At 40.1% G+C, this 24468-nt stretch overlaps 2 protein-coding genes across 5 annotated transcripts in view; one reads left to right on the plus strand and one right to left on the minus strand.

Moving 5' to 3' along the window:
- The window catches only part of Rars2 (arginyl-tRNA synthetase 2, mitochondrial), a 41832-nt gene extending 23278 nt beyond the window's left edge, over window positions 1–18554 (minus strand). The window contains exons 1-7 of the mRNA XM_087897199.1: window positions 18427–18554; window positions 14872–14945; window positions 11568–11670; window positions 9503–9586; window positions 5387–5484; window positions 4502–4557; window positions 306–389 (exon numbers count right to left, since the gene is read on the minus strand). Of these exons, the coding sequence (XP_087753325.1) occupies window positions 306–389; window positions 4502–4557; window positions 5387–5484; window positions 9503–9586; window positions 11568–11670; window positions 14872–14945; window positions 18427–18462 (535 nt within the window). The 5' untranslated portion in view covers window positions 18463–18554. The remainder of the gene's footprint in view (window positions 1–305; window positions 390–4501; window positions 4558–5386; window positions 5485–9502; window positions 9587–11567; window positions 11671–14871; window positions 14946–18426) is intronic.
- Orc3 (origin recognition complex subunit 3) overlaps window positions 18493–24468 on the plus strand; it is a 70943-nt gene continuing 64967 nt past the window's right edge. For 3 of the 4 annotated variants that reach the window (XM_085677257.2, XM_048420537.3, XM_048420538.3), the window contains exons 1-3: window positions 18493–18596; window positions 23070–23124; window positions 23939–24036. In XM_085677257.2, coding sequence (XP_085533383.2) covers window positions 18573–18596; window positions 23070–23124; window positions 23939–24036 — 177 coding nt within the window. In that variant the 5' untranslated portion in view covers window positions 18493–18572. The remainder of the gene's footprint in view (window positions 18597–23069; window positions 23125–23938; window positions 24037–24468) is intronic. The other variant, XM_085677255.2, reaches the window with a different exon arrangement.

Here is a 24468-nt window from a genome sequence, read left to right on the forward strand (position 1 = left end):
TACTAAAGGCTTAATGTGCATGTGTGTGTATGTTAAGTGTATTAATTAGGTATTGCTCTGAATATTCAATTTAATATATGATGAGATTACATAGAATATATAACTTTATGGGCAGATACAGCTCAATGGTAGTTCATGTGCCAGGTATACAGGAGACCCCAGGTTCAATTCCTAGCACCACAGATACATTACACTATTTTATCCAATTGGAATCTTGTCTATGTTCCATACAGATGATCAAATGTTATAGTACTTGAAACAATTAGGCCATATAATAAAATGAAAAGTATGTCAAACATACTTACCAAATTGCATGCCCCAATCTCCAATGTAATTTATTCTTGTTACTTGATGCCCTAAAGCTTCTTTTAGATTTGCTATAAAATTTCCTAGAAGCAAATAAATATATAATCTTAATATCTATATATATATTTTGAGACAGGGTTTCTCTGTAGCTTTGGAGCCTTTCCTGGAACTAGCTCTTGTATTCCAGGCTGTCCTCAAACTCACAAAGATCTGTCTGCCTCTGCCTCCTGAGTGCTGGGATTAAAGGCATGCTCCACCACCGCCTGGCATAATCTTAATTTTTAAATCCATTTTGGCTTTAAAACTATGTACTTCTCTATTACCAAGTTATAACATAGAAAGCCCTTTTAACAAAACATACCAACTCAATCTTTTTCATTAAAGCTTTCATGATGTGTTACTTGTGTGAGGATATGAAGTAAGGAATTATTTAGTGAGACGTTATTCCAAAGGTTCCCATAATTTTCACAGAAATAGAACTCTCATCAGCATCATTGCTGGCAGTTAGAAACACATGTTAGGATAATAACCACTCAGGGCTGGAGAGATGACTCAGTGGATTAGAGCACCAACTGCTCTTCCAGAGGAACTGAGTTCAAGTCCCAGCAACCACATGGTGGCTCACAACCATCTATAGTTGAATCTAAAACTCTCTTCTGGCCTGCAGGCATACATGCAGATAGAGTATTCATACATAAAATAAATAAAATCTTAAAAACAAAACAAAAAGAATAATAACTACTCTTAGTTAATTCCAAGGAATATAGATAGCACTTAGGGGACTAGGGAAATGGCCTAGTGGTTAAGGTTACTTGCCGCTCTTCCAGAAGGTCCAAGTTTGGTTCCAAGCACTCATATCAGGAGCTCAAAATACCTGTAACTCCAGCTCCAGGGGATCTGATGCCCTCATTAGGCCTCCACAGGCACCTGCACTTGCAAACACATGCACACAAACACACACACCCACCCTTAGCCTCTGTAGGCACCTACACTTACATACACGAGTGTACACATACATACACATACACCCACACACCCTCAGCCTTTGTAGGCACCTGCACTTACATACACATACACACACACACACTCTCAGTCTCTGTAGGTACCTGCACTTACATACATGTGTACACACACGCACACACATTAAGTCTCTGCAAGCACCTGTACTTGCATACACATGTGTGTGTACACACACACACATTGTCTCTGTAGGTACCTTCACTTACCTACACGTGTATACACATACATACTCACACTCTGCCTTTGTAGGTACCTACACTTACAGACATAAGTGTACACACACACAGCCTCTGTAGGTACCTGCACTGACATACACGTGTAAACGCACACACACGTACACACTCAGATTCTGCAGGCACCTGCACTCATATGTATGTGTCTACCCCACCTTTTCTAACTAGCTCAGATATCTTCTTCCAAGCACTACCTTGTGTCCTCTACAAGACTGTTTCCCAAGAGCACACGCTGCTCCACAGCCTGTACTTCCATGTTCTGTTGATGCAAGTTTGATGTTCAATATCTGCTCTACTCAACCTTCTACCTGCCTCCATACACTGTAAAGCCTAAAATATCTACTTCCCCATTTCCCAGAGTCCTTTGTAGTTAGAGTTCCAGAAATCTAGGTTTAGAGAGTTTGCATGAGATTTGGCAAAGGAGTTACTTCTGGCTGTTTTGTTTGGCCATGACAAGCAGTTGTGAAACTTTGGGGCATTGTTTTTTCTTCCCTCTCTTCAGAGGCACCTGCTAATACATATTCTAGTACCATGCCATAACTTCCAAAACAAACTGTAGTGGGTTGCAGAAGACACGGCATGAACCGTGGCAGTTTCCAGACTGGCAGTGATCCTGGAGCATGGACGCAAGGATAGAAGAGGCGGACCCTCCCTAGGTAACTGAACTCTAGGAATGTTTTGGGAGTTGTTCTTGTCACTCAATTAAAACATCTATAGTTCTCCAATAACTTTGCAAACCATTCTATCTTTTATAATAAATCATTTTCTGATTTAAATACAGTGGTTTGCTGGCCACTGTAGTTGTAATCCTAGCTCTTGGGAGTCTGGGGCAAGACTGCCAAAAGTTCAAGCTTAGTCTGGGCTATATAGTAGTTCTAGGTCAACTTAGGCTACAAATAAGACCCTGGAACAAATCAATAAGATTAAAAAAGCCTAATTTGAATCATCTTTCTTCTTTGCAAGCATCTCTGTTTCCACACCTTCCAAATCTATACAGCCCCAGCATGAAAATTACCTTCTTCAGCTGCTACTAATACTATATATCTATTTTTCTTAGTACACTGTCAGCTCACAAGTACACCTGAATATATCTGTATGGTTCAGAATTGGACAATTTCAGATCCTAGCTACAAATACTTTATCCATATGATCTTGAGAAAGTTACTTCTGCTCGAATTTCTTCCTTATAAATCTTAAGTAGTACTTAGCAAGCAGGGCTGTTGTGACTTAAATGGAAAAAATATACACTAATTGGTAAACTGTCCCGTGCTGTTCAAGCTCACTGAGAAGCTGTCCCCACCCCTACTTCAGACCCAGGCAGGTCAGCCCTTTGAGTGGGCTGTTCCCCTACCTCTGTAACGTGGAGGGAAGAGCCCTATCCTTGCAAAGAGCTGGAATGTAAACCATTCCACCAGAGGTCTATCCTGTGACATAAAAGCACATAAAGAAGGGGAAACTCAGCTGACTGCCTCAATGTCCCACACTGGTTCAGCTGACGCTGCTGAGTGTCTGATACATTATCCTTGACTGTTGCTGCTTGTTCTTACACTTGGAAGTCTCACCTGAGGAAACTCTCTCAACTTGGAACTCTACTAGATGGCTGTGTTAAAAGGATTTCCCAGTTGGTTTCTGCCAAATATTTTGAGCATCTGATTGGACCATTATTTTGGTTTTCTGCTTTTTTTCCTCTATCTCCCCACCTACTTTGTCTCTTTCTCTTTCTGCCTTGCTGTTTACTCTTTTACTTGCAATTATACTTCGTAAATACATATTCATTCAAAAACTAAAACTATAGCTATTGAAGGATATTTTCTAGACTCTGGACAGCACAGACCAAAGAGGTAGCACATATAAACACTTAGTTCACTAAATTTCAATAAATATTCTTTCTTCCCGATCAAATTATTTTCCTGATAAAGTGATTACTTTATCATATCCGATTTATCCATTTACTCTTAGGTTTTTGGCTCAATTCAATGTAGATTTTGTTATATGATAGATTTCTTAGATACTTTTGGTTACGTCCTGCTATTTTTTCCTATAAAATACTGCTCAAGGACTTTCTAACAATGAAAGCTTTCTTATTTCAACAATAATCTGCCACTCACACAATTTTTCCAATTTTGAAATATATCACAGTAGCATTTAAATGGTTTATTCTTGAGTATATATCATAGATTTCTAACCTGGAATAAACTCCAATTCTAATACTGCACAATTCTAAGTTGAGTTTTGAACTGCAGTACTGCAAAGTACTTTAAATAACTAGAGCGCAGGACGTGAGATGGCTCAGTGGTTAGAGTGTTTGCTATGCTGGCTGCTCTAGTCAGCACTAGAGTTCAGTTCTCCACACTCGTGTTAGGTGGCTCACAACCACCTGTAACTCCAACTCCAGGGCACCTGACACCCTCTTCTGGACTCTGTAGGCAGTTCCCACACCCATATACACAAGCACGTGCACACACACACACGCACTTCAAAAAAGCATATTACACGTGAAAGCTTTATAACTATAAAGTAGTTTCAGTATTTCTAAAGTAAATAATTTCTATTAAAAACTTTAGTTTCCAGTCTTTAAAATTATAGTTGCTGGAACAAAAAAATATGAAAGATTTCTGCCAAGCCCACAGAAATAATTTGTGACTGTTTTTTATTTTTGCCTCTTTCAGTGTTCTGTATGTCTAAGTTATGTAAGTTACAACCATAACATACACACCAGTGAAAACTGATTTCAGCCTTTACCTTTTGAAATAAATTTTGGTTTTTAACCTGTAAACCAATTTTTCAATTTAGTGCAACATTTACTCAGCATCATGCTCATGTAAATTTACATTGTGGGGAGCTTTTCCTTTCCTTTTCACTTAAACTCTGAACCATTACATTGCATTATCATGTATGTCTCCTAGACATGTTTAGTACTTTCCGTTAAAGGGAACACTTACCTATGATGGTGGAGCGCAAATGGCCAACATGAAATTTTTTTGCAACATTAGGTGAACTGCAAAAATTGCAAGAATATTTTCTTATTCCAATAACAAAAATTTTGAACATGAACTAGATGATAATGCTTCTTTGGGGTGACAAAATTAGGGAGCAGGGCTCTTGACAAATCAGGAGGTAGGTTAGACATCAGAATTAACAGTAAGGATAAATTAGAATTTGGAAAGAATCACCTGTCATTAGCCAATAATCATTGATGCTGTGATCTATAAAGTAATGTGACACTCAGAAATGGCATAAGTATGCAACTCAGCAGGAAATGGTGTTTACTGACAGGACTGACAAACCGACAAAATGTTCCTTGAAATCATTAATCTGACATTTTCTGGAACTAATTCCCTACTAAGAAAAGAATCCTATAAGATGGAAAGACAAATTCAATCCCTTTGGCAACCAAAATAACCACATCGGAATTACAATTGGATACCTTACTTTTGTAAACTATTTAATATAATCTCTTAAATCTTATGAGGACACATGTTTTTTTTAAAGAGAGTGTTGTGATTTGAATAAGAAATGTCCCCCATAGGCTCAAAATGCTGAGTCCTTGGTCCCAAGCTGGGTGTGCTATTTGGAAATTTTGTAGGAGGTGGTCATTGGCTACCCATCCAGGTCAAGGCCAATGTGGAGATCCTGCTTAAAACAAGGAAGAGAGAAACAGACTGGAGACGTAAACATCTATTTTTGTCCTTTTTATTCCTGGTTTAATGACTGATTGACTGTGATTCTTACAAATAACACAACGTCACAGATTCTCAACTTTCCACTGTCATGGAAAGAAAACTCAATCCTGAGGTAATCAGCACATAAAATGAAGAGTCACTCACCTGAATTCAACCACAATTCTCTTCTGGGGCAGACCTGAGAAAAGCTCACTTTTTAATCCATACTTGGAGCCGTCCTCGGTTACTTGCTGCAGCACTGCCTGAAGAACAGAAGGGTGGGGTTTGGTGACTTGGTGACGGACAATGCCCTTAACTACTGCATTCCTGGGAATTAAATGTTGCTAACTTCTTCTTAACTTCAGAGCCCATAATTTTACAGCACTGTCAGCAGCACCAGCTCTGGATCAGCAACACTTGTTGCCAGTGTCTCTGGGAGCACTTACAACGTGAGCTAATAATGAAGGGGCTACTCCAGGCTCATAAATCTTATACAGTATTACAGTAACTACAAATGATACTTTGAGATCAGGACACTGAAGCTTCGTGAGATTAGGTTAACTGCCAAAAGTCCCACGGAAATAGTAACAGCACAGCCAGAAGCAGTATCTGATCAGCTATTGAGTGCAGATGATGTTACAAGGACTGGGAGTTGGATTTTAAATGTATTAACTCAGTTAATCTTTATAACGGCTTCAGAGGTGAGAACTAGGCTCACAAACAAGGAAGGCAAGGCAGGGAGGTTAATTTTCCTAAGGTCTTAACAGCTCAGTTGATAACAGCGGTTTCCTTGCCTGTACAAATCTTTGTGTTCCAACCCTAGCACTGCATAATCCTGGTGTGCTGGTTCATGCCTATAAACCAGGCACTCAGGAGGTGGAAGCAAGAAGATCAGACATTCAAGGTCATCATTGGCTACACATCCAGTTCAAGACCAGCCTGGGATACAGGAGACATGAGTTCAAATAGCAGAAATTCTCCCAATCAAGTGACTATGTTAATTAGAGACTGCATGTGCGCTGTTGCTACTTCTGTACTGACTAAAGACCCCAAGGAGAGCTACTGAATAAATAAGAATATGCAATTAAATGCCTGTTGGTTGTACAGGTGGAAAGTCAAAACTAACATAAACTTCCACAATGTACTCTAGGTTAATTTTTATTTAGTGACAGAACTACAGTCTGTCTCACAAAATTCGTAAGTTATTTTTGTGCAGTTACAATGCACTTAATTTTTTTTAAAGATTCTCTTATTTATGTGTATTATAAATAGTTTTATTTGTATGAATGGTTGCACGTATATACAAGGACCACATGGTGCCTAGTGACTACAGAGGCAAGAAGACGAGGCAGGAAGCTGGGAACCAGCACCACAAACGGTTATGACTCACAATGTTGGTGCTGAACCTGGGTCCTCTGCAAGAATTGCAAGTACTTTTCAGCACTGTCTCCAGCCTCTCAAATTTTTAATTTGAAACTACTGTTATAAGTTGAATTTGCATTGCCAACTTCATCTGGGGCTTTAAAAATGTAGTGTATGATAAGAATTTTATTATCAAGAATTAGTTAATATAGTTAAGAAATGAGCTAAGGCAGATGGTGCATGTTTGTAACCCCAGCAATTAAGAAGGAAGGAAAAGGAAGGAAGATCCTGGGTTATCGGCTAGCCTAAGGTTCACAGTGAGATCCTGACTCACTGTTTTGTTTTTTAACCCACTGAGTCTAATTAATGCTGTCTGTATACTCTCTGGAATGTGTCCATCCAGTGGAGCATGTTCAATCCACCAGGGGTCACATCTTTAAAGAAAATTCACTTTCCCTCTGTTAGCAGCTATCAATTACAGATGTAGTTTTTAACTACAAAATGTAAAGGAGGTACTATTGACTCATCATATTCCAACAGATGAATACTAAAATCTAATCTATTTACTAACATGCACGTTGAAATGTAAGCTAAACTCGTGTAAATATTGGTGCATAAATCTTTTGCATTCCAGGTTGGGAGCTTGAGGAAATCAATGGATACTCTGATTGGCTGGCACTTTTTGTCTGTCTGTCATAACTCTTCTCTGTGGGTGATGTCGTTCCTCTTAGCTCTGCTGGTGGACTGTTTCCTTAGCCTGTCAGCAGACTAAGGACTTCATCACTACCTATGTGCTTTGCCAATTCTTTGGTATTAAAATCGTTCATTATTCTATGAGTTCCTAAAAACTAAACGTGGCTTGAAAAGCATTCACTACCTACAGGCAAAAAACTTACTTAGTGACATCACAAAACAACTCCTCCTCCTCTTGGTAAAGCATGTAAAGATGCATTTGCAAATAAAAACGTGATTTTATTCATCATGGACTTTTCAGATATAGCCAAGAAAATAAGGTTTTGTCTATATTTTACTTTTTTAGAACATGCAAATAGATCTTGACTTAAACCATCTTTTCTCCCTCTTAACTGAATTAAGTATCACTAAGGGCTACAGATTCTCCTACAAATTGTCTCAAGCTACCAACAAGTGTAAATGTGGTACAAAAATAAGTGTTCTTTACGCGATTATGGGTATTCCACCTCACCTAGCCATGGAAATACTTGTAGTAACCAATCCTGCTAGACATCTCTAAACTAGGTAAAATTCTACAGTTTCTTAATTGAAATTAAGTATAAAATTTGTGGCCACTGAAATTTTAAATTATTTTACAAACATATTTTTCCCTGGAAGTATAAACCTTATCTCATTCAGCTAAAGTAGCTTTAAAGGTAAAATTCTACTTCTTTCTCCAGGATAAGGAAAAAGAAAAGGAGGAAAACACAGCTATTAGAGGTTTAAAGTATAGACGGCATATTTTGCAAGATTCATTTCTACTTCCAAATAACTGAGAAATAACTACAAAAGCATTGCTTTAAAATGGCAAATAAGTAACTTAGTGTGATAGCAAGCGAATTCTGAGCCTGAGGCTGGCCTTGGCTGTATGTTGAGATCCTGAAGGGAAGGGGAATGGGGGCTGGGAGGTGAGGACACCAACAGGTTGTAGGCACTATTTTAACAAGCTCAAAATAAACGGGAGTGTCTGTGGGGTAAGTTTGGGTTAGGTGATTTTTTTTCAAAATGAAAGATAGCTGAAAAAAGAAAATCCCCATGACCTAACAAAGGCACTAAATGTTGAGAAGAGTCCCAGAACTCAGCAAATGCCTGAGACTAAAGGCACAGGCAGATCTATACCCAAAGAACTTCTGACCTTGTAATGATATTCAATTCAAGACTGACACATTTACTAAGCCTCAACACCCAGTAGTGGGCTATAATTCTATTTAAAAGATAGGCCAAAGCATGCATTATAACTGTAAAAGTCTCATCAAGATGAGCTTGACTTAAAGGTTTCAGATAATAACTCATCTTATAACAACAGGGTCACCTGTTCTCTGACGTACTAGCTTGAGAGTCGATTACTTTGCAAGGTTTCTCCAACACCTCTGGGCCATCCCAATTTCAGCATCTGATTTTTTTTATTCTTACTGTATTAAAAACCTTTTAACTTTACTACTTACTGGTTTATTAAAAGAAAAAGCTATCCCATGGTTTCTCCAGCTTAAGCCTTATGTTTCCAACGGATTATAGAATAACCAACATACTTTCACTACAGAGCACATTTATCAACGAACAGGTATTTATCTAGAATGTATGGTATGCCAGGCATTATGGCAAAACATGGAAACAGGACAGTGGGAGAGACAGACGCTAAACCCCAAAGTGAATTAAGAGTCTGAAGCACAAGCGGCACCAGTCAAATAAATGGAATGTGATGTGCACCTTTAACCTGAGCACCCAGGAGGCAGAGGCAGGAGGACCTCTGTGCATTCGAGGCCAATCTGGTCTACAGAGTGAGTTCCAGGACAGCTAGAATTGTTACTCAGAGAAACCCTGTCTTGAAAAACCAAACAAAGAAGAAAAAGATGGAATGTAACACAGCAAGGTGCTTTCTGCAGGGAAGAGATGAACAGTACGACGACAGCCCATAGGGAAAAGATCAGGAAGCGACTGCCAAGGGCTAGGGAAGTAACTGAAACTAAGTGGCAAAGTGCTTGCTTAAGCACATGAAAAGTCCTGGATTTAAACACTGGAAATATCACACCCCCCCAAAAAAAAAGAGGGAGGAAGAAAGATTCACGTCTACTGCACTGCAGATGGAGGAATCCTGTGCTCAGGTTCTGAGGTGGCGTCTCGGAGCTGGGAGAGCAGTGTGGCTAAACGGCGTGACAGCACAAAGACCAGACTACCGTCCACTCTCACCTTCGTTAGTAGTTCTCTGTTGATTTTGAAATTCAGCGTTCCTGGACCAGCACTGATGGCAGTCACCACTGAATCACATGTAAGCTGAAAAGTAACAAACCATGTAAAGCAGATTATACTGCAGAGCAGACCTAATGAGAGAGGTAGTTCTGACACCGTGAGCCTGGCTTACAAGACAGCAGGCAAATCAGTTCTCAGGCATCACAGCCGGGCCAGGGTCTTAGCCAAGGTCTTCTGTTCCAAAATCCTATTTACACAAACACATTTTCTTTTCCCTCACTAGAATGCTATTCAGTCTCCCCCTTCCCTTTTCTCTTTCCTTTACCTCAAATTTCTCCATCTATCATACAGTGAACACTATCTTATTCATCTTTCAAGACAGCCACAAACAGGACATCATGTCGGGACCTCCGGCTAACGCACTTGCACAAACACAGAGTGAAGACTCTTACAGAGTCTACTTTTCCTGCATGTGTCCATTCAAACCCTCGGACAGGCTCATGGAACTAAAGATGCCTGCTGTCACTGAAGAGCAATCAGTCTTTATTTCTGAAATTTAAAAGATAGTTAGATTAATTCTACTCCTGGTATCAGAACTTAATATCAGGTATTATCTGTATTAAAACAAAACAGAGGTGCCCTTGTTACCAAATAACTATTACTCTGTTACCAAATAAAGCTTCTTCCGCAGTCATTTTTAGTTATACATTTTTTCCAATAGTGATTTTCACTGTTTCAGGTTATTTTAGAGTTCCTTGACATCATCTTTGAGCAACATACGTCCCTACCAAAAACTTAGGAACAAACAAAAGCTTTCCCAACATGCTTTTTGTGAAGATCTGAAACTAACAGTTTAGATTTGGTCATTCACTACAACCTTTCCAATTACTCTGTTTTACAAGACCCACGATAAAGGACTTAGAAATACAGAGTTTATGAAATCATCTAACTACAACTTCTCTGCGATCATCCCATTCACTCCATTATTTCTTCTCATATTTTTAATGCTCTTCTCAGAAGTTCATTTCAAAGAATTGCAACCTACTGCTCTAATATAACAAGTTTGTTTTTCTAGCTTCAAACACTTATCCAGGGGGCTGGGGAGATTGTCAGATGTTAGGAGTGCTCAGTGGATGCTCTTGAGAGGACCTGGGTTCTAGTCCTAGTATTCACAATTGTTTGTCACTCCAGTTGCAGGGGAATAAATAAATCTGCCTTTAAAAGTTTTTACAGTTTCAGGACTGGAGAGATAGCTGAGTGGCTAAGAGCACTGGCTGATCTTCCAGAGGTCCTGAGTTCAATTCCCAGCATGGTGACTCACAATCATCTATAACGACATCTGGTGCCCTCTTCTGGCCGGCAGGTTACATGCAGGGAGAACACTGGATACATAATAAATAAATCTTTTCTAAAAGTTTAAACCGTTTCAATCTATAAATTATAAATTAACACTTCAGCCCTGTGGCTAATAAAGAACAAAACAAAACAAAACACCAGCTAAACAATGTTAGCTCAGGAGTGTGCTAATCAGTTTTCATTGTCATCCTGATATAAACCTAATCACCTGGGAGAAAGGAACCTCACTGAAGAATAGGCTCAATCAGATTGTCCAGATTGCCCCAGGGTATACATGAGAAGTTTTCTTGATTGATGACTGATGTGCGAGGGTCTAGACCATTGTAGGTGGTGCCATCCTGGGTAAACGGGCCTCAGTTGTATAAAGTGGTAAGCTACTCAAGAGCCAGAGAAAGCAAAACAGCAAGCCGCATTCCTTCCCGGCATCTGCATAAGGTTCTGTCCTGAGTTCCTCACTGATGGACTGTTACCCAGGCAAATGAGCCCTTTCCTCCCCGAGTCATCTCTGGTCATGTTTATCACAACAGAAAGAATCTACAACAAAAGGGATGATACTTAACAGCTACTGTGAAAGATCCCAGAAACCTCACAGCTAAAGTGAACGGAACCGTCTTTCAAGCTGCCCTAAACAGAGAAACAGCCGAGGCCGCAGCCTGTTGAGCTGTGCCCTCCTCTAAGGCTAAGTTCATTACAAACAGAGGTAAAATACCTTCTCTGCCAGTCTCCTGGCTTGATCTTGAGCATCTAGCTGTGACTGGGGATTGCTGTCTTCTAGCAAGGAATCCACAGAAAGCTGGAAATCTGCCACTTCTCTAAGGATAAATGTTGACATGGGAAAGAGTTGTTAGAAAAACGTAACTTGTCTAGCAAAGAGTAATCATTGGATTATGAAAACCTTCAAAATTGAAAGCCAAGAAATACAAAACTTGGTTTTTACTTATAACTTTTAAAATTCTTGGTTATTTTATAAAATTCTTGTGTATTACCTGAAACAGACAGATATCTGGCAAGTTAAATGCAACTAGGACGCAGCTTCAGAAAAGACGTAGTTGCTTGACATCTGCTATAAAGCTGCTTCTGCTACTAAGTGCTTTTTTATAACTGTCCAAATAATAAGAGCAAAAATGTTTTTTTAATGGCTGTAATTTAAGTTTTGCAGAGTCCAAGAATAAGAATATAGAAATGTAGATTCCAGAAATAAGGATGTAGAAATGAAGAAGTGGGAGAATGAGATCAGGCTGTCAGCAACTTTCTCAGCAGCTTAAGGATTAACTATTAACAGTGGGGTACTTTACTTTACAGTGATAGCTGTCTGCAAGGCTGAAGTGGCCCTCTGCAAACTGAGGGTCAGCTTTGACATACCCCCAGCCACTCATGACCAGCGATTGATGTGAGCTGAGTTAACTTTAAAATAATTGAATGTACATGACTCTTTGGTTATGCAGTGTTTCTGCTATGGGAATTGGCAGCATTGAGGAAGTGCAGAGCTTCGGGAAACACCATCAGGGAGTGCCAGGGAGAAACAAAGACCTAAAATACAAACACTAGTCTAACTAGAAACTCTGTTAATGAAAACTGCAAAGAACGGCAATTTGTATCTAAGTTTTACCTTAAGATTGTAAAAATTCTTTTATTATTATCTAATGCTTGTTATAAAAGGGGAGGACAAAAAGCTAAACCACTCTTCTAGCCTATTATAATGCTTAAAATTAACTTACTGCTAAGAACACTGAAAACAGAAACTCTGAAATTTTGTGCAGGGTTACTCCAGTAAAAAGTACAAAAGAGAAAGAAGAGGTTCACGAAAGTGAAGGACATCAACAACATCATTCAGTTCTCCTTTATGGGAACTTGTAATCATACGACCTCAGGGGACTTTGTCTGTTAGAGAAGATTCTTATGAACTGTAAAAATATACTGAAATGGAAAATAATCAAAATGCCCATCAATAGTGGGACATTATAAATTAAAATATAGATGGAAGCAACGACACTGTAATGACTGGGGCAATGACATCCTGACCAAATGATATTTGTGCCTCCCTGGTCACCCACAGCCATCTTGGCACTGCTTCTGGGACTGCCCATGACCTTGGCCGTGGTCCAGACATACTGTGTGGTGTCTGGAAGATGTCCCTGGGTCTTGCAAAGAAAGCAGATGTTAGTTAAAACTCTCACTTATGCCACACACACACACACACACACACACACACGCGCGCAAACGCACACACATGCGCACACGCGCACGCACGCGCACACACGCACGCACGCACACGCGTACACGTGCACACACGCACGCACACACGCGCACACACACACGCACACACACGCACGCACACACACACACACACACACGCACACACACACACACCCCACTAGAGCACGGATGTAATTATGGTTTTGTTATTCTTAAATACTGCCTTGAGCTTGGGCACCAAGAGACTTTCTAGAGTCATGAGCTAGTCTTGGCCTGGCCATCAATAAAAAGGACTTAAACTTCTAATTGGCTTAATCACCAATCAATAACTATCTTGTGAAGATCAATTCAACATCAAGGGGAAAGTGTCCTGAAATTTCTAACTAGATTGCCTGCTTCATTTTTGCTCTGAAACAGAAGGGGGGCATTTAAGAGATATAATAGGTGTGCTTTGAAAACCAGTAGCTATCAGCATTATCCAGTGCAGGAGAAAACTATAGATCAGATAATGTTGGCCTTGTGCCAACAACAATAATGGGGATGATTAGAAAACAGACTTCTTTCCTCTTCTTCCTCCTCTTCTTCCTTCTCCCTCTTTTTTTTTTTTTTTCTGTTCAAGACAGGGTTTCCTCTGTGTAACAGCTCTGATTGTCCTGGAATTCACTAGGTAGGTCAGGCCTTGAACTCACAGAGATCCAACTGCCTCTGACTAATTTGCTGGAAATAAAGGCACGCTTTGCTCTATCCAGCCCTACTTTCATTTTATTCAAAGCTAAAAATATTAAGTGTATAGGCACTCTTTAGTCTTTGCCTTCTCTTCCTATTTCCTTCTCTTCCTTCTCATGAAGAGGAATATTCACCCCTCTCACGTGAAAGTTCTAATAAAATTTAGGCAACAAAGGATAAACTGACACTGAGAATTTCCTATTCCATCTTTAAAACCTTAGAGCTAAGAATGTACTGTGTGGCAAGCGTCTTGAACTAACTGACGCTTGAACTAACCAGCCCTCCTCTGGTGATCCACGATCTGCAGAGCTCAAGGACTCTTGCATACAGTATGTATTTCCATGTATCCTCCACACACCCTTTGTATACTGTAAATTATCTCTATATTCCTCTAATCCTTGTAACGAAGTAAATGCTATATAAGTAGTTTTTATTAGTGTATTGTTTGAGATAATATGAAAAATAATCTTGTTCATGTTAGTGCAGATGCAATTTCTTTTCTTTGAACATGTTTGTCCCTGCTTCCCAAGGCTATTCACTCATGGGTAGACTACATTTTATCCAAGCACTGAAGATTTTAGCAAAATGGTAAGTTAATAGTTAGGATGACCACACTAATAAGGAAACAAGACATTTCCCTGTACCTAAGAAAACAATATAGATTTTACATAGCCCTAAGCAACAGTTCTCTATTGCTTGGGAGTCCTCAAATAAAACCTCAAACAAAAACCGAAGTGGGAGATAAGTATGGTACAATAGTATTCAAGTATCAGATGATTATACAGGTTTCAACAGTCCTTCAAAAGCTCTGAGATTATAACCATATTGTCGTTCGCTTATTGTTAAACAAATTAGAATCTCCTTCCTAAAGACTGACATAATTGTTAGCAAAACCAAACATGAAGATAATTAACAAGGGAATATCACATTCACCACAGATACCTAGATAGAACTATAATTTTATAATGTCAATTATAACAATTTAATATAATCAATCATAACTTTAAGGTTTATTCTGCAAATTGAAGGGTTAAGTAAAATTGGACTGCCAACAAATTCAACAATTTCAAATCATCATAAGTATACTTAACTCTTTTTTTGAAACTGGAACTGCAGATATTGACTTGATCAAGCTTTCTGGTGGAAGAGCCAATACTCTGGAAAGCTAAAAGTGAAGAAGAACAAAAGAGGATAAAATTCCTGCTGTATCTATTCCAGAGTGAATGGACAACTGCTAGCGGTGAAAGAAATGTCATTAACACAGTGAACATAAATGAACCTCAAATACATGATGTGACACCTACATTGAAGGTATATAGTATGATTCAATTTATCTGATAGCCTCGGAAACACAAAACTATCAGAGTGAGGTTAAGATTTCTGAGTGTCAGGAGTTGAGGAAAACATAAGGGTTTGACTATTAAGTAGCAAGCAGGACTACTTGTCTTTCAATAAATTTGTTTGCCAGTTTAAAAAAAATCTAAAGAAATATACAAAAAAGATAGGAATCACTGAGAATCCAAAACCATTTTCCATTAAAATATTTATTGAGTAACTAATGTGTACCAGACAGTATTCTAGGTGTTGATACTATAACAATGAACGAAAGAGAAAAAAAAACTATAGCACTTAATAGAAACAAGTAAATATTTGGGAAAAATCTGATCCCCATATCTGAACCCCACAAAAGATTTACCCACCAGAATATCAGGCGTAAAGAAACAAAACAAAACAAACAAAAAAAAAAAACAAAACAAAAATCAAAGCAAAGGCCATGGGCTAACTCAGCGGTGAAGCACCAGCTACTTGCCCTGTTTGATATGCATGAAGCCCAGGATTGCTCCTTAGCACACAAATAGTAAGTAGAAACAGGTGCATCTTTGTTCGTAAGAAACTTCTTTCATGGTTATGCTGTTTGGTGGTATAGGCATTTCCATGTTCAGAATAATACTGTGACAGGCACATAGGACTTGGTTATTCCTAGGGCATGTGGCGTACAAGAGGGGAAGAACTTTGCCAAGCAGAGACCATGACAGAAAACCACAACCGGTCAAAATGCAGCTGTGGAGACAAGCCTCCTTACTTTGGTGCAAGCAATCTGTTTGAGAGATGACTTCTGGGAACTGGATGTTGCACCGAGAAGAGCGAGGAAGGAGAAGAGTTTACAGAAGATTGTACCAACAGGGCTGGGACGAGGCTCGACTAGCAAAGCACTTGTCCTGAACGCCCAAGGAGCTGAGCTTGGAACCCTAACTTAAGCCTTGTAAGAGCTAAGCCTGGTAACACAGATCTGTAACTTCCAGGGCTGGTGATGCAGAGGGGTGAGGTATTAGGGATGAGGAAGAAAAGGGCCTAAAGCTGGGTATGAAATAACCAAGCAGATCAAATAAGGAGGACAAGGGGAGGGGAAATATGACAAAAATACATGGCATTTTTTTTTGCATAAAAAAGGAGGATAGGGCTATGGGCTAGTATCAGCAAGCCCGCTGGTTTTCTTGAGGAACATATGTAAGACATTGCTGCCCATGCATAGGAACTAAATTGTAAATAAGGATTGTACTTATTTTAGGAAGGAGACCACTCCGGACTGCCCCACAGACAAGTAGTTCTGGTACAGGTAACCAAGAAAAACTGCAGCTACACCTTGGCAATGTTAAGGAGAATTCCCAAAAAGAAGCTGTGTCTGCAGTAGCTAAGTGATGAAATCTTCACTGGCTGTACAGAGTTTGGAATGTTACACATCCGAAGCCTAATCGCAATTCCACTTGGCCACTCTGGAGTTGTCTGGAGTTGTCTGGAGTTGTCTGGAGACAACTACCTAGACCTAACGTCCTGACAAACGGACAAAAACCTTCTAGGGTGCATTAACTTAACAAAACCCTAGCTCCCACCCAGTGAAGGGCTCAGAGTGCTGTCCCACAGCATCCAAGGTCTACAGAAGCGTTAACCCCAGCTTGTAACTTACCTCACCAATGGTTCCACCAATATATTTCTTAAACGCTTTGATTTATAACATTCTTTTTTGTTATTATAAAAACTCCATTAAACTGCTTCCATACTGGAACTATGGAAATTGGTGTACCATAAATCCATGTTCCTAGGCCACGGTTACTAAAACTTGGCTCCAGGATTAACCATCTCTTATCCCTGTACAGTTGAGAGCTGTAGATCAGCAACAACAGTAGTTAGGATAGGTGTTAACTTCCTGCCATGGTAAAACTAAAAACTGGTCACATAAAGACGAGAAGAAAGCAGAGTCAAACTCAGGGCTTACAGTTCCTGCCAAGCACTTAGAACAGCAACACCTGCAAGGCACACTGATTAGCAATGCCGTCCTGGGATAGAGGACAGCAGAAAGCCATGGACAACAGCTGGAAAGGCAAGTCAAAGACGGAGAAAGGGGCCTTCAAAGTATGACCACTTCCCTAATTGAGCAAGTAGTAACAGCCTGTGATAATCTCCCTGGTGGGCCAGAGGGACAGGCACAGTCATTGGAGAAATCCTGCTAAAACCTACCCCACCCCCAGCAGTCCCATGAATAGACCCAGACTCCCCAACCCTAGACTTTTCTTCCCTCCCCTTTCGGAGGCAGAAGCCTGCCTCAGTCAAAAGCATTGCTTCATTCTCTCTGTCTCCCGTTTTTCTTGTATTTTGGTCTTGTCTTCCCCAGACAGTCAATTCTTTGCCCGTTCCAGACAATGAATTCAGCTCACGCCAGAATCAGCATTACACCTGGAGCTCCCTGGTTAGCCAGCCTAGCCTAGCAGAATGGGTAAACTCCAGGTTCAGCTTAAAACAAAACAAAACAAAACCCTGTCTCAGGAAACGAGGTGGATGGTGACTACGACAAACACACCCGTCCTCTGCCCTCTCCACCTGAAGGAACACACAAACAAATACAGACAGACACACAGATTGGACATTAAAGTCATTCATATAAAACGGGAGCTTAATGCCTAACAAGCACATGCAACATCCCCAGAATCGTCTAAAACAAGTCAGTCACACTGAGCCTAAGTTTGTGCAGCCCTCAGGCAGGTTGGGCTTCAGTGAACAAATGAGGGGTACAAGTCCTTAGCCACGCAGGTTTTTCTACACAGGCTCTGGGAATTCGAACTCTGGCACTTTTACCCAAGGAGCCATCACAGCCCCTTAGCATGAATTTCTTGTTTGTTTGTTTTGTTCTTCGAGGCAGGGTTACTCTGTGTAACAGCCCTAGCTGTCCTGGAACTAGCTCTTGCAGCCCAGGCTGGCCTCGAACTCACAGAGACCCTCCTGTCTCTGCCTCTGGAGTGCTGGGATTAAAGTTGTGTGTCTATATGCCTGGCCCTTGGCATGGTTTATAATTCATCTACTTTATTCAACGCTCTAAAATACTTTATTTAGAAACAAAATAAAATACAGGGTTACTCGATGAAAGTAAATAATGACTACAAACGAGGGAGGACTAGTAATTTCTACAGGGTCTAATCGCGACCCACAGACACTCCTCCCGGGTTAAAGCACGACGAGCGGGATTGCCAAACCGGGGAAGCGCCCAGTGCTTTCGCGGGTCGTCCCCCTCCGCTGCTCGGGGAGAAAGCAGAGCGGGCCTAGGCTGCACCCCGCGGCCCTGGCGCCCGCGGGCTCGCCACTCGCGACAGTACCTGACAGGCGATCGACCTACGAAAGGCGCACGCCATGCCGACCCGAAGCCCGCCTCCGCACGCCCCGCCTCCGCGCCGGAAGTCACCACTGCTTCCGCAGGGGCGCGCGGAAGTATTCAGTGCGCAGGCACACGGAGCCGTGGATTATGGCCACTTCCTCGGTGTCCAAGGTACGTGGTGGTGGCGCTTGCCGGTGCCTCCGCGGTGCCTCTCTGGCAAGCACGGCGAGGCGGAGGTTTGACGGGCGTTGGCTCCGGCTCCGGAAAGATCGGAACACAGGCGGCTTTGCCCAGGTCCGGGTTCGAGGCCACCTTTGCTTCGGCCAACTAGGCCGTGGCGCCTAGGCTAGCCGACCGGCTTCCCCAAGAATATGTCGCTTTCCCACCTTGCTTCCTGCTTTTTTTCCTCAGAAGCACTTCCTGAGCGTTTAACTACCGAAATAAAGACGTAAACAGAATACCTTTCTGTAATCAGAAATATTAATAAGGAGCATATCTTCGTATTAATAAAGGGAAAGGTTCTGAGAGAAGAGGGACGAACCAAGATTGCCAGGAGACCAGCGAAGCTTTAGAGAAAGTGACAGTTTGGCTAAGATTGAAAAATAAGAATCTTGGCGGGAATGTAAAGCCCTAGGGTGGGAGAGCAGAATGGCATGCCCTTTGCCTTAGAATGTCGAAATAAAATCGCACATAGAAAAATAAGGGTACCCGAAAGTGGAGAAAGGGACATTAGGGAAAAAACAAACAAAAAACGAGAACAAAAATTGTAATTCAGGAGTCTGGCGGTGGTGGCTCACGCCTTTAATCCTTTTCTGAGTTCGAGGGCTACCGAGTGAATTACAGGACAGGCTCCAAAGCTACACTGAGAAACCCTGTCTCGAACACCCCCCTCCCCAAAATGTAATTCAAAAGAGTGTTCGTGTTGTGGTGTCATGGACTGCCTAGACGGCAGGAGTGCAAATCAAAATATAGTTTATAAGAGGGGGCCCCCAGCAGCCTGTTACTTATTTGGATTAAGATAATTTAAAATTAAGTTTGCCATTAGCCCCTATCACATTTCAATAGCACATTTATGTGAAAGCAAGTTCAACTATGCCGTGTAAAGTACATGTTTTAAGTACAGAGGGATGCTCCTGAGTGCGACTGTCTGATAACGCTGAAAGTACAAAGTTCTGAAAGGGTTTGTGTTCGGAGTTCAGGGGTGGTACTATGCGGGATTGCCCTTCTTATGAGAGATTTATTAAATGTGATGTTAACCCCACAAACAGGCAGACAGCATGACAGAGGCTGCAAGGAGAGTTCTGGCCCACGTGGCAGAGGAAGTCCCGTCAAAGTTTTCACAGGATGAGGGTTCTGAAGGAGATTGAAATGTTTTCTGTGTTGACCCACAGTTCATGGTTGCTCAAGGTAACCAGTGTATGCTCAGTTCATGAATTTTAGGAGATAAACACCTTCCCTAGTTGGGCATTTCCGAGGGTGTGAAACAGGGAAGAAAAGAATATAGAAATAAATTACCTTTTTGTTTTGTGTTTTGTTTTGAGACAGGGTTTTTCTGTGTAGTTCTGGCTGTCCTAGAATTCACTCTGTAGACCAGGATGGCCTAGAATTTACAGAGATCCACCTGCCACCGCCACCCAAGTGCTGGGATTAAAGGCCTGCGCCACCACCACTTGACTAAGAAACAAGTTTCTTTAGTTCAAGAAACCAAATTATAGTTACAGAAATTGTCACAGTTCAACCAAAATGGAGAGACTTTACAAGTATTCCTAACACTGTCTATATCCCCCAAGTGCTGGTGTGGGAGAATTGTCTGTATCTGTCAATCATATTTTAATAAAGCGCTGATTGGCCAGGCAGGCAGTATAGGCAGGAAAGCCAGACAGGAAGTAGGGGTGGAGCAATGAGAACAGGAGAATTCTGGGAAGCAGGGAGGTTCCTCAGCCACTCCTGCGCAGACCACCGAAGAGGCAGCATGTAACTTGCCCAGCTGAGAAAGGTACGGAGCCATGTAAGGCAAACATAGATTAGAATAATGGGTTAAGATAAGTTATAAGAGCTAATAAGTAGCCTAACCTAATGGGCCAATCAGTTTATAATCTTATGGAGTCCTGTGTGTGATTTTCTTTGTTGCTTGCCGGCTGTTGGGGTACTGGGAGGGACAGAAACCCCAACAAGCCGGCCCTCATGCTACATGCTGGGATTAAAGATGTGCACCACCATACCCTGTCCCTAATATAAGGTTTTTAAAGAGCTGACTGGATGTTGCTAGAAAAACAGATTTTTTTTTTAACTGCACTAGTGTTTTTATTATGGTTATTTCTATTTTTATTTGTTCTTGGCTACAGCATTCTAGGTATTTTAGGTACCCTATCTCCTAATCAATCCTAACAATTTATGTTGTTGCATAAAACTTTGTTTCTTTTTCTTTCCTAGTTCTGGATATAACTGTAGTTTGTGCATGCTGAGCAAGTGCTCCATTACTGAGCTGAATCCCCAGCCTTAGCTTATTCTAAAATTTACAGAAAATGAGAATTTTTTTTTTTCTAGAAAAGCCTTCCTTTCTTGCTTGCTTGCTTGCTTTCTTGCTCTTTTTTTCTTTTTTCTTTTTCTTTCGCCTTCCACCACAAATAGATCTGTTGGCAGGCTGGAGAGATGGCTAAGAGGTCAAGAGCTTTGGCAGCTCTTCCAAAGGCCCTTTCCATTTCCAGCAGACACATGGTGACTGACCACCATCTCTAATGGGATCTGATGCCCTCTTCTGGCGAGCAGGTGTACAGGCGCATACATGCAGATAAATCTTCATATACCTAAAATAAATAAATCTTAAAAAATTATTAAATTAAAGAAGTAGCTATGTTGATGAATGATTATGAAGTAGACCTTATATAAATATGAACTTTTCAGGACCATTTCAGTAACTCATGGAAATGCCAAAGTTTTAATTTATTTTTCTCCTTAAACATATCAGGTGTTGTTATTTTTCTTATATAAATATTTTTTGGTCTGTCTTGTTTTATTGTTTTTCAAGACAGGGTTTCTCATATAACAGTTCTGGCTGTCCTGGAACTCACTCTGTAGACCTCCCACTCACAGAGATCCTCCTGCCTCTGCCTCCAGAGAGCTGGAATTAAAGGTGTGCGCCACAACTACCATATCTTTTGGCTGATGGCCTTCTAGTCTAACATGGTTAACCATATTACTGTTGACATGTTTATATTAGTACTCATTGCTTGTATTCCTGTCCTTGTGCTAATGTTCATGAGATTAACACCCATCCTAGAACTCCATGTTCTGCTGTGTCAGCACTACCCTTACTGATGTGCAGGTCTGTATGGAAAGGTGTAGTAATAGCTTGTGATGGTACAAGGTACTTCTCGAGAATATGTAGAAGTAATTCACATAGCTTTGCTAGTTGCAAATGTAAGAATACAAGGTACAACTTAATTTGGAACATGTAATCCACATGGCCACTTTATATTTTGCACAGGTGTCTGACACTAGTCTGAGATGACCTTTTTGTCATTTTAGTTCTTTTAGCTCATTTTCCATATAAACAGAAATCTTAGGAAGCTATCCATGAAAATACAGCTTTCATTTTGGTAGAATACACCACAACTAGAAACTTACGCCAAGTAGCAATAGTCAAATATAATAATAAGAAGCTTAATGTGGCTAGAAAATTACCACGAGAATTAGACAGCCAGTATTTATTCATTCTGTATACCAATGGTCTAATGTGTTTATTAGTACTGCCATAAACATTGAGGAAGTGGTTATAAATAAAACCTATCTATACTGGAAATATGCTCAAAATTTATCAGGGAGACAAAGCAAATATGTTTGAATCCTGAGATCTCGGGAGAAGCATTTCTTGTGAGAGAATCCAGGAGGGTTCCCCACAAGAGATGAGGGTTTGATTTCATTTGGTTGCATAGCTAGACTGGCCACAAACTCATGTAAGGGAAGAGTGAACTCTTGGTTCTTCTGTCTCCACAAGCACTAAGATTACAAGTGTGTAAACCATGCCCCATTTTTTCTCTTTTTTGAAAAATGATTTATTGTTTGGGCCTGGAGTTCACTTTATAAACCAGGCTAGCCTCAGTCACAGCAGTTCTCTGGCCTCAATTTCCTAGTGCAGGATTACAGAGATGAACGATGAGTTTGGAGCCAGTGGATAAATGGAAAGGAGTTTATTCATTGAAAAACGATGCTGGGTGAAACGAGCCAAAATCTTACAGGCTGTCCTTGAATACAGAGAGGTGCCTGTCTGTGCCTCCGGAATGCTGGGATTAAAGGTGTGTGCCATCACTGCCTGGCACTTAATCTTTATTTTAATGTATAATTTAATGTTATTTCCCACCTAAGTTTTATGAAACTTGAACTAAAAAAGTTTGTCTACTTGTTAGAGCGGGTCCTGAAGCGTGTGAGAGCAGCTGATGGGACCGAGGAGAAAGACATGCACAGTTGTTGAAGACGTCTTTCCTTCTGTATTTCTAAGAAAACTGTTATTAGACCCTGAAAGAAACTCCCCTTTTAAAGAACTTGTTTATTTACAAAGTGTTCGGGTAATTAGATTTGTCTGCTTTGCCTAATTTGACTTTATGCTTTATTTCTTCCTTTCTTCTTTTTTTTTTTTTAAAATAGGGCTGTTTTGTATTTAAACCAGACTTGAAGAAAAGAAAGATCTCTGTGCCAATCGGTAAAGTATCTTAACATATCCATTTTGTTGATTTTTGTTCCCCTAAATCTTAAAGTGTGGTTATAAGCAAACCTTCTTAATGTTGGAGGTAATTCAACTTACCAGAAATAATTTTTAAAAAATTAAGGATTTATTCCTTCATTTATTTATTCATGTATATTTGAGGCATATATTATACATGTGAAGTCACCAGCAATGTAATTATAACAAATTTGGTAATATTATAAAGCATTTTTTATGTGCTGGACTGTTCTAAACATTTGTGTTGGTTAAATCCTCTCAACACCCACATGGCATCTAACAACCATCTGTTGTTAGCTCCAGTCAAAGGGATTCAACACCCTCTTCTGTCTTTCTTAGCAATGCACATACCTTTTAACAAAAAAGAAAAAAGTACATATTAAACCAAAGATTGGACTAAACTTTGTCAATGGAATAAAAACAATCTGAAAAATTGTTGAGTAGAGAAGAGTTGAAAGTAATCATAAGGTAAAGAAGATAAGAATGTGGATGCAAACATTAATGTTGTACGTATATACCTTGAACTGAAAATCCTTAAGTAGAAGCTTAGAGATTTGTAAGGAATAGAACTTTGCAATTTTAAAGATCCTTTTTAATATTATAAAAATGAGACATAAAATTAAATATGAAAGATAAAATACACCATTTTTCTCCAAATGTATAGAAAAAATACTTGATTTTTTTTATTTGTATAAAATGCTTTGATACCCCTTTCTATGTTGTGTTTCTGTACACAGTTTCTTAATTTTATTGTGTTAAGAAGCAAACTGAATTTCTGTTGTTTTTTTTTAAGAAGATTATTTTAATAATGAGAAATTTGAGTCTGAGGACAGTAAACTTCGATTTGAAACGTATCACTTGCTATGGCAACGGATGAAATCTGAAACAGAGGTGAATAATTTCCTTTTTACATTTCTGTAATAAAATACTGTAAATCTTGTATTTGTTACTTCCCATATTTCTAAGATTTATTAGATTATGCATAGAAAACGAGAAGTTACAACCAAATACAACTTTTATATCTCAAAGAAAATAATTTGTCATGTTTTAAATATTAAGCATAGCCTGAGTTACTGGGACATGATAGTTGCTAAGACAGAACTTTACTGTGATGACTCTCACTCTTAAATTCAGTTAAGACGTTCCACAGGTCTGAAAGGAAGCGATCTAACTTGGTCTGACATTCAGTTTTCGCTGTGTTCTGTTTGTTTTGGTTTCCCCTTGAGGCTAACCTAGAACACGACATGCTCTGCCTGTGAGTACCTCCAGTACAGCAAGTCCGTAGCTTCCAATGCCAACGGCTTATTCTGCCCAACTAATGTT

The sequence above is a fragment of the Myodes glareolus genome, chromosome 16 (genome assembly GCF_982192425.1).
Source record: "Myodes glareolus chromosome 16, mMyoGla1.1, whole genome shotgun sequence".
In the NCBI taxonomy this organism is placed as follows: Eukaryota; Metazoa; Chordata; class Mammalia; order Rodentia; family Cricetidae; genus Myodes; species Myodes glareolus.